The sequence below is a fragment of the Gymnodraco acuticeps genome, unplaced genomic scaffold (assembly GCF_902827175.1).
Source record: "Gymnodraco acuticeps unplaced genomic scaffold, fGymAcu1.1, whole genome shotgun sequence".
NCBI lineage: Eukaryota > Metazoa > Chordata > Actinopteri > Perciformes > Bathydraconidae > Gymnodraco > Gymnodraco acuticeps.
The window spans coordinates 437,933-454,668 of record NW_022989890.1 but is presented as its reverse complement, the minus strand read 5'-3'; the positions used below and the strand labels follow the sequence as shown (position 1 = coordinate 454,668).

The window sequence follows — 16,736 nt, the reverse complement described above, 5'->3', positions numbered from 1 at the left end:
ACAGTATCTGTGGTGTAATGTCTGCTGGATCTAAGTGATGGATGAGTGTGAAAAACGTACTAGAGCCCTCCTCTGAGACCATGCCCAGCCCCTCTGCTTTGTTCTGCCTCTCAAAGGCGTTGAGATCCAGGACGCTGCAAAATTCATAAACATAAAATTAGATAGCACTCCCAACTCTTCAAATGAATGCACATAAAATACTATTCCTAGTTGAAAATGGTGTCATTTAAAAAAATAAAACTGACCTGCATGTCTGCATCAATGCCTGGATACTCAAAAAGAATCCAACATCCTTCTTGTCCCTCAAGTACTCCAGCATTTTCTGAAAAAGAAAAAGATTATTAAAGAAAAATTCAAATTTAAAGAAAGACTTAACTGTTTTCAGAATACATACCCGTTGAACCACACAGTTTCCACCATTAAGGATGGAGTTGCCTAACTTAAGGGTGGTAGTCACCATAGGGCCGGTCTCACCTACATGTACAAAACGTAAACTTAGCATAAACGTATTCACAGTGCAGGAAACTTCCAGACAAACAGTGTAAACAAGCCTACCTTTGCAAGCACTGATCATTTGCAGAACCATTTCTGCAGCGCCACGATTGTGAAGTCGTGACTGCTGGTACAGAAGCCTTTGTTTCTCCATTTCTTTTTCCTGTGGTGGATGGAAACACTATGAGCATTTGGTACGGTTTCACTTCACACAGAGAATTTGAATGGATAGAATAGACTCTTCAAGGTCAGATATTTGAGTAAATATGTAATAGTAGTTATAAATACACTAGGTTTGGCACCAGCTTTTCTTAAACCCATGTCCAGGTTTGGACATGCAGTCCGTCCTAAGTTCCAAGTACTAGAATCAAACTGGGGATTTAGTCAATCGGGTTGCACCCCTTTTTACTCCACCTAACACTTATAAGTATTAGTCTGAACATACTAAGAGCTGGTGCGAGAGGCTCAAGGTGTTTAAATATATATTAAAAAAAGTGTCCATTCTATCAATTCATATTCCCGATTTCAATTCACATTCATTCTCCTCTCTCTCAAGTCCCTAACTTTTCATCTAATCATTGTTTTATCAACTTACCGTCTTTCCACTTCAGATACCAGCATAAAGTGATTTTAAAAGAAAAGGCATCTATTCATTCGTAAGTTCTGTCAATTAACTATTAATAAATAAATGTACATCTCATGCTTTTATTTTTGGTTTATCAAAAATATTTGGACAATTATTGCAGTTTCTTTTCTCTTCTATGTGCAACACTATTGTCTTTTTATATTTTTGTTTTACTGTCAGTACTGTTTTACTGTAACAAGTCTGTCTCTTGCATACATTCTATCACCTCACTTTATTAGTCATGGAGTTGTTACTCTACTTCTTCACGTTTGCTAGCTAGAGCAAGCGTTAGACTACAGGAAACAACCTGATTGGCTTAGCATTTCAGCCATATAGTTTACCAAAGTGTATTAACTTTAGTGCAGAAGCTCTGCACTAAAGACACTTTGAGCAAGAGCTGTAATCCCTCTGTATCAGAGATATTTCTTTGGCATTTCATAGCAGAGGGTCTTTCTTAAGGAAATTGTTTAAAATATTAACGTAAAACACAAAAAACGTGTTTTGTTCCTCTGTTTTTTTATTTGAAGTTTATTTCCTTTGAATTTCCTCTTGTTTTTCTTGTGTGAACTGCCTTTGTCTTTTCCCCCCAGATAGGCCACGCTCTAAAGTGTTTTACTCGATCCTCATCAGTCAGCAGTCACCTGTCCTTCAATTTCATCCCCCTTTCATGTGTTTCTGTACTCCCATTGTCTTTTGTCAGTTCGTGTTTATTGCTACCTGTAATACTGGTTGGTCTACCATTTCACCAGAGATAAGACAAGGCGAGCACAGAAAATGATGCTGTGTCTCAATTTGGATTTTTCTCTTAGTACCCTGCCAGGCCTACACTGTGAACACTTTTGTGAAATGTGACCTTGTAGTGCTGTCTCAAATCGCACATGGCCGAAGTCCTTCCTCCAACCATGAGTCACGATTGCAGCTGTTAGTTAGCTTCATTCGTAGTAGCAAATCATTACAGACCGCTTAATGCATCCAAAAATGGAATGGTGGCTTCTTTCAGCGCCAGTATTAAGGCGTGTTTATTAAAATGGTGCTGTGTTCACCGGACCAACTGCAACAAGGCTGGTCCCATCTGGATACACATAGCACACTGTATTTTGACATACTAGTACATTTAAAACAGCAAATGGTGGTACAGTGGAACGCAAATTGAAACACAGCATTAATGAAGGAATAAGGGTGATAACGTGAGACAGATGACAGCAGGGCAGAGAAGAATCAAGTGGAATTCATTGGGGCGGGGCAAACCATCACACAGATGTGGAAAAGAAAAAGGCAGGAACTAAAACAAGAAATGATACGTGAGGAGAAGGACTTTCAAAATAAAACAGGAAACAAACTACAAAAATAAACCCCAAGACCATGACAGTCCTGGCTCTGAATGGCCTTCAATCTTTACATCTGCTTATGCATTACTGTTTATTTATTGTATTGAGCCGACTGTGTATGAAAGGCCATTTTAAAAAGAAAATGGCAATCAAACAAATCTCTCTGAATTCAGAGGACAAATGAATATTCCTCTTTTCAGCAACATCACAATCAACTTGTAACATCCCACATTATGAACCTAAACCACCCCCCTCCCAAGTCCACCCCCCACCCAACCACCCACGTATGCCTGTCCGTGCTCTACCCACTATGTGTAGTGCAGTTGGACCTCGAAATATAATACCTATTGAGTATCTGATGACATCTGGTGATAAACTATGCACTGTATGATGTGTGTGACTTTTAAGACTACGAGTGTGAATATTTACCTTTCAACGTTGCGTGTTCTACACTGGCTTTCACTGTAGTTTGTCAGTATGCTATGTGAGTGGGGGAAGGGAACATTGATCAGTAGCATTCAGTTAGTGAAGACAAGTGTTATGAAGGTGAGAGGGGTTACATGGAGCAATGGGGAAAGAGACAGAGAGAAAGACAAAGACAGCTATATAAACTGGGAGGAATGACATCACTAGTCAGTGAGTTTGCGTTAGATCACATTCAAAATCACTCTCAGTAAAGATTTGAATTTGAAAGGCCTCTATTTTAGCATGTCTAACTCCCCAGTTTGATATCAGCCCTCACACTTTTTTTAAGGGTTTTTTAAATATACAAATATTTTTTTAGTGTTTTAAATAAACAATATGCGTTGACAAAGCATGGAAATAGCTTATGGTCAAACAAACAGAAATCTGTTTTAATATTTCAGCTGCATTAGAGAGTGAAGTCAGCACCGGGTGTCTCAGAAGGTGTCTGCGACTCCTAAACTTGTCACAAGGAATGTAGCAGCTGGCGTTTCCTTCAAAGTTAAAAAGCCCTGCCAGTCCACTGAAATTCTATGAGCTGTAAAGTATAAAACTCGAGGAAGGGACGGTGTGTTAGGCCATGGGGGAACAGAGACATTTGAGCTTCTTTTTCTTACACATTGCTTCATTTCAACGTTTTCCAAAGTGGTTTACATGTCTATCAAGTTGATAACTGATTTCGAAGTGAATTATTATTAGTGTGATGATTATTAGTGTGATTATCATTAGTTAATAGTTCATTTTGTTGATGTTAAAACATTAATTTAATCTTATTAGACCAATCCAGATTTGAGGCAAACAGGACCAATGGGTCTTCTGAAACTTTGAATCTTAAATGTACACATTTCCAGTGAGTGTTATGATTGTAGGGTGTTGTACCGAAAGTAGCCTGATTTAAAGAGATTAGGGTACAAATGGTATTTGATGCAGTAATAAAAAATCTGGATTGGAGCTTCAAGTTTCGAGCTGAATACAATCACAATGAATGAAGCAGAACGTACTAACAGAAGAGACGACGAGCAGACAGAACAGACAACATCAATAAAAGAGAGACAGACAGAGAGAGAGAGATGTGCTTGTGGAGTAATGTTCTGATGATGAGGTCACTCAATGCGTTGAGAGCTACCGCTCCTCTGTGTTCCTGGTCCCTTGCCCCCCTCGCCGCCCATTACCAGTTCTGTTTGTCGCACCTCAAATGGCAGCTCATCCTCCGCATTTTCCACCACTTCCTCTCCTCCTTCTTCTTCCTCACCAATATGGCAACTCTACATAGATGGAGACAAGAAAAACAATCTTAGAGCATAGTCAAATAGAGCTGCAACCAACAATGACTTTCATTATTGATTAATCTGTTAATTATTGTTTAGAATTCGGTCCATAAAATATCAGAAATAGAAAAAAAAATGTCATTCTAGTTTCTCAAAGATCAAGGGCAGTATTTGTAAATGAAGTTAATGTCTTGTTTTGTTAGAGAACAAAGAAAAAGGAAATCTCTTGAGGCTGAAAACAGCATTTCTTTGCTATTTGTTCATGAATAATTACTCTTATGGTTAATCGATTATCAAAATAGTCTGACATTGATTCACTCTTGAACAACTAAGTAATAAGTCAACTAATCGTTTTAGTTCTATGGTCAAAACCCTTTGTCACTCACCTTTGCCATAATATCTGCATATGCCATATACAGATGATCTGTATCAAGTTTACTGAAATGAAGACAAGAGAAGAGAGTTGGTCAACAACCTACCACCCTGTGTTTAAACCACATTCCAGCATTTCAGTTAAGTAAAAGCGATGATCTATCCAACCTCTTTTCTGTAAGAGCAGTCCGACTGAAATGCAGAATAAGCTGGTGGAGGGGATCTGGCTTCGTTTCTCTTTCTTCCTCTTCATCTCCTTCTTCTTGCTTCATCGCTTTCTGGGATGCACAAGGAGAGGAAGAGCAAGTAATGTCAGAGGAAAAAAAAAACACTATTCAAGATCAAACAGATGTTAGATAACACTCACAGATAAGTCATCTATCATCCTGTCTTCAAACGAGTAACCCTCCGAGTGAAGCCAGTTGCGTTTGTATCCCTCCAGGAACATGTTTGAAGCTCTGTGCCTGCAATGCAAAAAAAAAAAACCACAAACAACTTGTATTTGCAATTTTAAACCTCTGAAACAGTTGTTTTTTTTAACACCCCACTTGTGACCTTGATAGGCTTCACTAACCTGGGAATGTTGTATAGAGGTGTCATCCTAAAGCAAGCGACCACCGCCCTGCGCCTCTGCTTAGACAACAGTTTGTGCCACACCATCTTCTTGGATTTAAACGGGTGCTCCGTCTGTCACAGAGGAGGGAGTCATTGGCAGAGTGGCCAAACAATTCCTATGGTTACTTTTAATGTACTGCAGGACAAGTATGAAGTATTGACCGATTTCCCCCTCAACACCAATTACTACAGTTTTCACATTTAAGATATGATTCCAGTGAAAAGTTATCATAATCAGAAATACTTTAATAATCCTATAGGGACATTTTCATGACAGCATACAATTAAATGGAAGAAAAACAAAATATATATAAACAAAATAAGTAATAATGTGCAATAAAAGATCAAATAACATGTATAAACACAATAAATAAATAAAAATGTGCAATAAATATCAAATAAACTAAAAAGAATGAAATAATAATAATACATGGGATTTTTATAGCACTTTTCCTAATGCTCAAAGACGCTTTGTACATAACATCTGAACAGAAACAGTACAAAGAAAAAACATAAACAATAGAAATAAATAAGAAGTCAAGTGCCATCATATTGACAACAAGCCTTTCCCATGTCTGACACTCCAAAGGGATGAGTTGAACAGCCTGCCGTTCATCTACTCCAAATGATGGAGAGACTGTATGTATCTTCAGTAAAGACAGGTATGGTTGAGAATAACTCACCACTTCAAGGTGGTAGAGGACAGCAGAAACCTCCTGCACTCTTTTGACAACTTTCATCGGAGCGTCAGCATCTTCAGCCTTCCCTGCCATCACCTTGTAGAGAGCCATCTGCCAGCGCATCGACGGGTTGTCCACCTTTCCCAAACAAAGGGATACAGAGCTTCCTGATATGTATTCTGCTTATGTATCACAAATGAGATTCCAACACTAAAGAGCTTACAGTACAGGAGCTATACCTTGCCCTGAAGGTGAAGGTTGTTCTGCAGGAACTCTCTAACTTCTTCATCAGTGTCTCTCTGAAAAGTAAAACGTTTATCAACCATTGTCCTCCTAAACAATGGTTTGGGAGGTAAATCTGTTACAAGTGGAATGGTTACTTTGCTAAGGCTACAACAGGGTTACAAGTCAGACAACAGAAGCTTACACTAATCAAGTTCATTTAAAGTAATATAAAACTACCAAGGAGTATCGGATCTTGGCCAAGTTGATAAGCTCCTGATCGGCGGGAGAGCACATGTTGAGGCCTATGGGGAGCATCTTTTTCAAGGCAGCCACAATAAGTGAAGTCTGCACTGAGTAACGGTCTCCACGTCTCTTCTTCTTGGTACGCTCCGTATCTGAGCCTCCACCCTGAGAAAAGGGACGATAACCAGAAAGCATTCACAGCATCTGATAAAATGCCAGAGGTATGAAACGACAGTTACCACTGCTTTGAATCGAAAGACATTACACCATTGATTCATTGCCAAGCAGTCATTAAAGGGATACAAGCCCTCGCCGGTTTAACCTAGAAACGACTGCAACACCACAAGAGAAAATATGCAGCTGATTCCATGTACAGTATATGCTACTGTACATCACATACAGTATGATGTAATACAATGACATTATTTTAAATCTATGACAAAGCTAGGTGATTGTTTTAACACAATGAACATCCTCCTACCTTTTAGTAATGACTATACAGTTCTGCAAGCTCTTCAATAGGAAAGTATGCAAACAGTAGAAATACCCAGCTAAATTCACTTGGCTTTTAAAACATGTTACTGTCAACAGAAAACGTTGTATTTTTAATTCCCCAAATATTTAAGTAGTTGTTTCTCTGAGCTCAGACTGGTAAGTAGAGGGTTTTGTGAAAATGTGTGGGCAACGTGGGAAAATAGCTGGCTTTGGGAAAGGGAATGGGTCTTATAAGAAACAAAATCAGTGAAATTACATTGAAACAACATGCAACAGAAAACAGATTTCATTCAAGTGACAATCCATTCAGCATTCCATGAACATGATAAATATCTAAAACAAACTCCTGGGTTTTTCTTTAGTTGTGAAATTAAATGTTGTAACAACAGCAGCCCTTGTTCAACGATTAAAATATGAGATGATGTTACAGTACACAATTCTTGAAATTAGAGTTAGACCTATTAGTGTTCAGGCTGTTAATAACACACACCTGCTTGCATCCTGAGCTCCTACTCTGTTTCTGTGACAGTCCTTCTGTTACCTGCTCTTTCTGGAGTCCTCCAAGATGTGCGAATGAATGTGATTTATACAATGTATAAATGCATTTTGTCAAATATGAATGTTTAATCTATTAAATGCATGTTCCGTGAATAAGTCACATGGCATTTCTATTCGAGCCATAGAATTGTAGGGGTCAAAACTCAGGTATTAGGAATTAACTTCCCCCAATTCTCAATATCTCTAACAAAAGGCAATATTTTAAATACACTATGAACCGTGTTTATATCAGACCAGTTCAAATGTATTATTACTTGGTATTTCTCATCAGCAACCACACAGAAAAGTATAGATTGTAAAGTTACAGGAGAAATTAAGAAGTAAAACTGACTTGAGGACTTAGCAACTGTATCAATGAGATATTGATACTCATATATTGCGGCTGGAAAGAACTAAAAGCAGCTAATTATCCACTAAATCCCATGTTGGCTATTATGGTGTTGTTTATAGCGACTCGAGTATGTATTCCCTTAGCTAGCCGTGTATGAACAATGGCTAGAATTTAGTCCTTTGATTAATTGAAATCAAAATTCAGACTCATACATTAAGGCGAAAATGTAAAAGTGTACAGAAGAGCCCGGTTACAGGCTTTCTATCGGCAATCTTAATTGGAGGTGTTTGTTGGGTTCTCGTTGTAAGACATGTCTTATCAAGTCAATCCCTGAGGCCCTATGCCCCCCTATCCAAGTTAAAACAAACACTATCAGTGCCAGATGTGCATCATCCACTGCTCCTGCTTTAATTCAGTGCCAGACACAAGTGTGTTATGGAAGACTAGTTTAGAGGAAACAGGGTGCAAAGCATTTTGGGGAATAATATAGAAAATAAGAGTGAATTAATGTATTGGTTAGGTTCATGGTGATTTGAAGCACATTCTAAAGAGGGAACCCAACAAATTGTTTCATGGAAAATCTGCTTCAGTGAAATTAAGCATCAAGTCATGTGTTAGTGTGGATACTAGGGAGTGTAAAAGGAAACTAAGCCATGATGTGCCATGGCATTTCCAGGGAGGAGAGAAGAAAGAGCACAGAGAAGACTAACATCATCCCCTAGTGGCAAAAAGCTGCATTACAGAAGCTACAGGTCAACTATCCTTCAACGAAAAAGAAACAAAAGACATACTAGAAGATTCCACCTCAACTACGATCAGAAAAGAGCAAACTCAGTGACAGGATGATGGCACTGTGCTTTCACTGCCGCCTCGGGCTCGGTGTAAAGCCCAGTGCCATGAGCCCAAATCTACAGCTGAGTACTTTCATCAAGCGCCTCTAGACTCCCCCCCTCACACACTGGCAGGACTGGGGATGGCCCACAGATGGGGCCTGCCCATTTGTCCAGTGATCCGTTATGAGAATAATGTGTGATTCGTCCTATTGCACAATCATACATTTTTCTATAAAATACATCTTGTATATGATATATCAAGCAGACATAAATCAGTTGTGTGTGACATGGAGTGATCCATTCTAGGACTGTGTGTTGGTACACTGGGGTATAGCAAAACTAATGACAGTGTAAGTGGATCCAAACTCCATCTGTTGCTCCTTTGAAGAGACTTCTAGCAAGGATTTTCATATTCTATTAATATGTATACCTTTGTATTTATAGCAATGACAAATTCTCAACTGTTACACTCTGAATAGACTGCAAGGTATTCATGACTAAGCAGATACCGCTGCATGTACAGAGAAAGCATTTGAATTAGTTGTCTCAGATCATGTTTCCCTGTAGGGAATGTGGAGATCTCTGTGTGTGTCTGAGTGACAGTGTACTTTTTGTGTGTGTGGATGCGCTATATGTGGATCAGATGTGCCAGTGTGCTGGAGAGGTTGATGAAAAGCTCCCCCAAAGTGAGGTGCCATGCGGTCAGCACAGCGGTCGTGCAGGAACAAAGTCTAACCTCTGAGTCCCCGCCCTGGAAACCCAAAAGAAGAGGACAAAGGACAGCCAAAGAGAGAATATTGTTAACACAACTGCTATTGTTCTAAAAATAATGCGACTTAAAATCAACCTCCATAAGTTGTAGGAGGCTTTGCTTTGTTAACCAAGTTCAATAAAAAGGATATTAAAGAACATAACAAAAAAAAAACAGCAGGGTTATTAACCACCTGGTTAAGATTTCTGCGCCTTTCTTTTTAACATTTATTTCTTTGATTATAGTCTATGATACAATATTATTTTTTACAGCCATACTATGGGTTATAATAGTTTAATTAATGGCCATTACACCTGGCTGAAAATGGTTGTAACAAAATCTTGAAATTATGATAACAAGGGTAAAAAAAGAACTACAGTTGTAAGGCAATATACCTGATTTAAGATCTGACACTATAGCAGCTTCACAGCAGCGCTGGTTCTGCCTTTCTTTAACTCACCATGCTCATTTTGCTCTTGCTGTCAGCGGTGAGGAATGACATGTTATTGATCTCATTCATCACCACAAAGTTCTGTTCCTCTCGTTTGAAGTTCTACAATGGAGAGAGAAATGGAAATAATACAGTAAAGGATGCAAGTTGCAGCATGTGGCTGAATTTAAAGGCAAGGGGACATACTCACATGAGACTTGGACCAGAAAATAAAGACCTCTCCAACCATTCGGAAGAGCTCCTCTGCATCTGGGTCTGGGCATGTCAGCCATCTTGCCCTGCAGAACAAATAACTTTAAGGCTCCCCAGAGTCGCAACAAGTGTGGCTTATGAACAATGATTGAACGGATATGTGCATTGTGTTTCTGTCACTAGCAGGCAGGATTCACAGTTCAAAATGTGTGATATGTTGCTGATTGTAATGTACCTGTTGTTGTCCACGTAGCGAATAAGCAGAGGGTAGAGCGCATACAAGTCTCTGCAGAGGACAGCAAACTCATCACGTATAGTGCCGTCTTCCTCATCTCCCTCTGATTTCCCCTCCATCCGTAAATGGTCTTCCTCAGCCACCACCTTTGAAGTGCGTTTTTTCAGCTTCTCCATTGTAGGGATGAAGTGGGACTTGAGCATTTCTGGCTTTGCTCTGCTGACAATGGGCTGTGAAAACACTAAAAGAGAAAGAAAATGGCGTTATCTAACTTGCCCCAAAACTCACTCAGGCGTACACTGTGATGTATACAGTGTTTAGAGGATAACAAGAAACTCACCAGCCAACCTCTTCATCCAAGAGGCTTCATCGATACCCAAGTTGTTGACTACAATTTTCATGATGCTGCCAAGCAGCTGATTGAGATGTTCGGATGTGACATCTGTGCAGATCTGGCACTCCATCTCAGGGAAGTTCTCCAGTCCTTTCTCCCACCAGCGAGGCAGGTAGTTACACAGCATGGGCAGAGTGATTTCAATCACATGAGGCATCTCCGTGTACCGGGCCCCTGACTCTGCCAGTTCCCCGATCTCCTTGAGTAGAGCGTCCAGCTCAGGAATGTCTGGACATAGCTCATGGACCTCATTGGGAAGGCCCAAGACTTTGGTATTCACAAACAGGAAGATACATTAATTTATTTCAGAAACAAGACGTTGTCAGTAAATGATGCTGAGGGAAGGGCAAAGCACTCACTGGCTCTCTCCCTCGGTGTCTTTGTGGTGTAAACAGAGAAAGCATTGAATTCATTTAGATTGGGCTCTAGGTAGGCCACTGGCATCGCTGCTGCAAGGTGAGCCAAACACTCCCCTAGAGCTGGCCTCTGCCTGTAAATGCAAACACGAGTGTTCAACAAACAGGACTCCTTCTAAATAACGTTACAGATTTCAATGTATGAAGATATGGAATTACCTCTCAACATGTGGATTCTTGACAGTCCCAAGAGAGTAGATGCTACACATGATTCGATAGCATGACATCTGAAGATCATCCACTGTATGATAGAAACAGAGACATGTAAAGCAGTCAGGATACATACAAACAAAGAGAGCAGAAATGTGCTTATGTGAAAGCACTCACGCATGACATCATCTCCAAACTGGTGCTGAGCGACGTGATCGAACAGGGAGGTGAGCACCGGCAGCAGGGCGATGGTTGTGTAGTTGATGTTCTGGGACACACCTTTCACTTGCTATAAAAGAGAATATATGAACATGGTCTTAGGATAGTTAAGGTATAATGAGTAGAAAATACTTTGCAGAACTTGGGGGTAGGAATATGTGCAAGACCATTTCAAACATGTTGTTCTCCTATTACCTGATTGCCTTTGGATACTTTGCCCAGTTTGAGATTCTCTACCATCTTCTCTATGTCATCAGCAGCACTCTCAAAGAATGACCGCAGCCCCGCTTTCACAATCTCCGGCCCTGACTTCATTACTGTCCTAATAAAAGGCAAATAACAAAGATTATAATGAAAAACAAAAACACTTTTATCCTAATGGCTTTATGTATCTTGTGAGGAAATAAAAAAATACTAAACCTTGCATCCAATGACCGAGCCAGAATGTGAAGACAGTTAACAATAGCCGAAGCGTCCGTTCCTGCACATGCAAATACACTTATGCTGTTAACAAAACATTCAGATCATCACATACTGTCACGCCACTTGCTTTCACCTGAGTGATGGAAAAATACATTTTATTTTTATTTGTCCCGCTCATGGTACGCAAAAACAAATGTACAATTATTGCCAACAAAACATGACTCTACCAAAACACCATTGAGCGAAAAGGAGCAGGGAGAAGAATAAAATCTTATGTGACCTGCCCCTTTCTAAAAAAATTAAAATAAATACAAATAGATGGTCTGCCCTTCATAATATATTTTTTCACAGCCAAACATAACAGTATCTTAGGATACTAAGAGAAACACAAACAAAAATACTTATTTCCCACTTGACGGTTAACGGAAAGAAACAAAACAACAAAAATGACATTCCAGCCACACATGAGAAACACAGAAAAGATTGAAAAGATTCAGAAAGATTGATGTTGAGAGACAAACATCTTACCAAAGAGAGAAACTCTGTGCCTCACCAGAGCGGACATTTTACAGAAGATACTATAAAGGGAAGGGAAGAAAAGGGAAATACAAGAAAAAAGAGATTTTGATGAAAGAGGGAAAGTTATATGAAATGAAAAAAGGACAAATCATGTTTAGGTGACATCTGCAGTATATTCATATAAAAAAGAGAGATCACCTCGCAATCATCTCCTTCTCCTTGTTTGAAGAATGTCCACCACTACCCAGAACTTTAGCAGGCGTCGACAAGAAGTAGAGGCAGTGGTTTTTGAAATATTGGTTGATAAGAGGCATCAAGATCTGAAAATACGGAGTTTTCACACTTAGTACAGAGATGAGGACAAGTTGGTCCTTAAAAACTGTGGCAACACGAGCTTTGTACAATACTCTCACCTTGGCAAAGAATTTGATTTCCTGCTCATGTGGAGACTTTTCCACTCGTCCACTGCTTACCACAGCCTCTATGAAACACATTTGCAAAATACGATACAATATTATTAGTGTAACTATTGTGATACTATCAGATGTGACAGGATATTCATTCATGCTCCACAGTACCAAGATGAGCGATGAACTCCTGGGCAATTTCCATCCATTTCAGCAGCTTCTGCAGGAAACCGTAAGCGAATCTCTTCTCGATGGATGAGATGTCAGACTCCATATCTTTCAGGCCCCTAAAGTGAAACACAGTTTAACGCTTTGTGCTTGAATTTAATGAAAGATTCCCCACATACAGTCAAAAATGTAGGATCATAAACAGAAGGATATACCGAAAACTTAGAATATCTTTTAATGATTTGTTGTTCTGTAAGTGTTTTTAAAATATAGTAAATAAAGCACTTTATAGAAAATATACTTTGGCAATTGTATGCCTTGAAACAGCTTCAAATGTTCACGGCTTCATGCATCCAGTCTTTCTGTGTTGCATCATCCACTTTTGACGGCTTTCACTTTCATCTGTATTAATACTCTAATTAAATGTGTGTCATTTAAAGGGCCAGGTACTCTGGGGGTATTAACCGCTGTGGCCACACAATTAACATATTAAACAGAAAATATGTAAGCAGAGTTAATCAATTAGAATAGACACACAAATACAGTTCCCTGATAATTGTTCTTCTGCATTATTACCTTGTGCAAGCATAACCATTGAGCTGCAGGAACTTGAGCAGCTCATACGCCTTCTCTCTGTCCCGTGCCTTTTCTTTGGCCGTGAGAGTGTCATAGGGCACCAGCAGAGGATGTGTCCCACCGCCTACAACAAACAGAGGCACAATCTAAAAACTCATCCAGAAAGCCAAATCTCTCAGTTTCTATACGTCTAGGTTCCCGTTCTCCAGAAGAATATATCTTACCTTTGGACTGTATTTCCAACTTTTTCTTACGCCCCCAGGTGTTGTGGTAGTTTTCTGCCAGTTGCTCTGCCATAGACTGTGAACAAATATAAACTATGAATAAGGATGAGAAACTAAAATAACAGCACAGAAGGTTCAATATTTACCTGGAGGTCTCTTGAAAGAGCCATGTGTGTGACATCAATGGGCTGTGGACTGTAGCCCTGGCTTGGGTCATAGGTTGCCTACATCAAAAATACCTAGCATTACATACTGTACAATAAATAACAATGGCTGAGATATTAAGTATTTATATAACTGCTTCATACCTGAGCTGTCTGTGAGATTTTTCGAGATACTGTCTTCTTCTTATCCGACTCTTCGTCCTCTCTAGCTTTATCTAGGTTCCACTCCCACGCAAGCATGGCTTTGACCGACTCTTTGATCGGCCAACGGTAGATCTCTTTGTCCTGCCAGAAGAAAAAGTCAGTGTGATCATGACCAGGGACGCTTTATATGCGTTAACGCCGAACACGACTGGAAACCTACCTTTTCTGAGAAGGTTTTGTAGGGTCTGAGCATGGGATGAGTTTTTGCATTTTCATCCAGCACCTCACCGTATGACCAGTTATTCTGGATCTAAAACATAGAAACAAGTTTAAAATTGTGTTACAGCTGACATTTATGCTTACAAATATAATGCATTCTTAGCTGTTGAAACTAAACACAAGTGTTGATCCTGAAATAGCTGAAGAATAATAGGAAGTTATTAAACAATCCTGTTCTACCTTCTCAAAGGCCCATCTATCATGTGTATATTCAGCATATTTGTTGATAAAGGGATCCAGCCTTTCAGGGATGATGGTGCTGTGATTGGAGAGAGAATCAGTGAATTTAGCTTTTATCATTTTGAGACATATTATTATTATTTGAGATGTCGATGTCTTGGGAGTTATAAAAACACAAATCCTCTCACTTTGTGGTCTCTACTGGTTTAGGATCAAAGTTTCCCTCTGCATCTACTGATGCCTTTTTCTCCGTTTTGGAGGAGTAGCTGGCGTCCACATAGTCGGGAGGAATGGCTCCAGCAATGGCGCAAATGCACGGCATTGAAATCTTGAAAATCTCAGCATCAAATTTCTGAAATCAAAATGTAAATGAATGAATTAAAATATGCTCATACCATAATAAGTTGACCCCCCCCACGCACACCACAACACAGACTATATCACCCCCTGCTGCTAAATACCAACAAACTATGTGCAATATGTAAATGCCGTTAATAACTGTGTAATATATACCTGGCTGCTAAATCCTTAGAACTGTTACAAGGTGTGTATTTTGTATTTTGTAAATTGTGTAACTTGCTGCTGTTAAATACCAACCACCTATGTGCAATATGTGCTAGATGTGCAATATATATAGATGCCGTTAATAACTGTGTAATATATAGATGGCTGCTAAATCCTAAGAACTTTTACAGGATGTGTATTTTTTTTAATTTTGTAACTTTTTATTATATATTTTAATTATATCATAATTCAGTACTTTTTTTTAAATGCATGTCACATATTTAACAAATGTAACATTAAGCTGTCTGTGGCTCTTTTCCCTGCTGTAACTACGCAAATGTCCCCTCCGTGGGACTAATAAAGGTATTCTGATTCTGATCAACTGAAAAAGAAACCCTCATATAGCTGTTGCTTCACCTTGTGTGCTAGCGATTCAAAGATGCCCCAGAACAGTTTGCGGGTCAGATGCAGCTCCTCTTCTGATGCCAGTCCAAAGTTGGCCCAACCATTAGGGAGGCAATAATACTTCCAACAACGCTCATAGTGGTTGGTCAAAAGCTGCAGGATGTAAAAAAAAGGGAAAGTAAACATTAATACAAGAAGAGTCGTGTTTTAATCGTTTTATCATGTTTTAAAGTGCTCATACCTTCAGTGGCATTTTGGCGTACTCATTGAGAATGGGCACATCAAACACCAGCCGTCTCAGCAGGTGCTGAAGCATGGATGGACGTAGATGTCTGACAAAAAGAAAAACACAGAAAACATTCAATATAACCTTGGATATGTTTGATTATAAAACAACATTTGCCAGGAGGTTGAACTCACTTGCACAGAGCCATGAGGCACTCTTCAATGATGTCTCTTTGCGCCTTTGTGAAGGCTCGACCACGAGACAGTCGGTAGATCGTGTGCAACATGGAGTCAATCATTATGGCTCTGTGGTCACTGCCAGCGAAGAGCGGTGCACACTTAGTGATGAGTGGCAACACAGCAGAACACAGGTAGCGGTTCAAAGCCAGGGCCATCTCTGTGGTGCAGAAAGCAGCCTGATGGAAAGTAATTGGTGAATTAAGTCAGACAGTAATATGAATATTCTTCTTCCCAAAGTCCATATACGTATGTTTGTGAATGTTTTGATGCTCACCGTGTCCAGAGAGGCAGCAGCCCTCATGTCAGGCAGAAATCCCACCTCCAGCACATGGAGCAGGAAATCCTGGTTCTCAATACCGTACACTCTGTCCAGGAACAGAACCATGGGAGCCTTGTGATCCGGCACGAAGCTGGCTGACATCTTTGGTTCAATGATGCTGTTGTCTAAGAACGACACAAAAAAACATTTAAGATAAATCATTGTTCATGTGAAAAGTCGGATAGAAGTGATCACATTGTGCCGTTGTGTCCTTGGGCAAGACACTTTACCCGCATTTGCTCCTGTGGGTAATGTCCACAGTAATGACTCTTACATGTCTAATATGTGTGTAATGTGTACTTGTAAAGCGCTTTGAGCACCTGTAAAAGCACTCTAATAAAGAAATGTCATGCATTATTATTATTATTAAATGTAACAATTGAAATGTATAAATGTCAAATGTTTTCCCAAGTGTTTACCTTTTCCAAACGAAGGAATCTGAACAGAAAGGCTGATGACTCCCACCAGATCCTCAATAGGGACCAGAGACCTCAGAATGGCCCTGATCCTCAGAGCCTCACCCTTACCAGCCTGGATCAACTGCAGAGACACAAATAAACATTGTAATCTAGTTGCCCTATTCCTGCATCTTCCTTCCTTTCTTCAACCTTTTTGAAAACCCCA

The 16,736-nt window shown here is 39.7% G+C and overlaps 1 protein-coding gene across 1 annotated transcript in view; it reads right to left on the bottom strand.

Moving 5' to 3' along the window:
* The window catches only part of LOC117535418 (ryanodine receptor 1-like), a 55,097-nt gene that overhangs the window by 17,450 nt on the left and 20,911 nt on the right, over positions 1-16,736 (bottom strand). Inside the window, 38 exon segments of the mRNA XM_034199871.1 lie at positions 61-134; positions 246-322; positions 395-474; positions 556-655; positions 4,098-4,172; positions 4,562-4,613; positions 4,716-4,825; positions 4,915-5,011; positions 5,122-5,234; positions 5,846-5,980; positions 6,082-6,141; positions 6,305-6,475; positions 9,264-9,278; positions 9,739-9,831; positions 9,920-10,007; positions 10,157-10,397; positions 10,497-10,817; positions 10,910-11,040; positions 11,126-11,207; positions 11,294-11,405; positions 11,531-11,657; positions 11,756-11,816; positions 12,287-12,336; positions 12,476-12,597; positions 12,691-12,758; positions 12,856-12,971; positions 13,429-13,552; positions 13,653-13,728; positions 13,799-13,876; positions 13,961-14,101; positions 14,181-14,270; positions 14,420-14,498; positions 14,608-14,771; positions 15,341-15,481; positions 15,570-15,660; positions 15,749-15,969; positions 16,068-16,237; positions 16,532-16,652. Coding sequence (XP_034055762.1) covers positions 61-134; positions 246-322; positions 395-474; positions 556-655; positions 4,098-4,172; positions 4,562-4,613; positions 4,716-4,825; positions 4,915-5,011; positions 5,122-5,234; positions 5,846-5,980; positions 6,082-6,141; positions 6,305-6,475; positions 9,264-9,278; positions 9,739-9,831; positions 9,920-10,007; positions 10,157-10,397; positions 10,497-10,817; positions 10,910-11,040; positions 11,126-11,207; positions 11,294-11,405; positions 11,531-11,657; positions 11,756-11,816; positions 12,287-12,336; positions 12,476-12,597; positions 12,691-12,758; positions 12,856-12,971; positions 13,429-13,552; positions 13,653-13,728; positions 13,799-13,876; positions 13,961-14,101; positions 14,181-14,270; positions 14,420-14,498; positions 14,608-14,771; positions 15,341-15,481; positions 15,570-15,660; positions 15,749-15,969; positions 16,068-16,237; positions 16,532-16,652 — 4,267 coding nt within the window.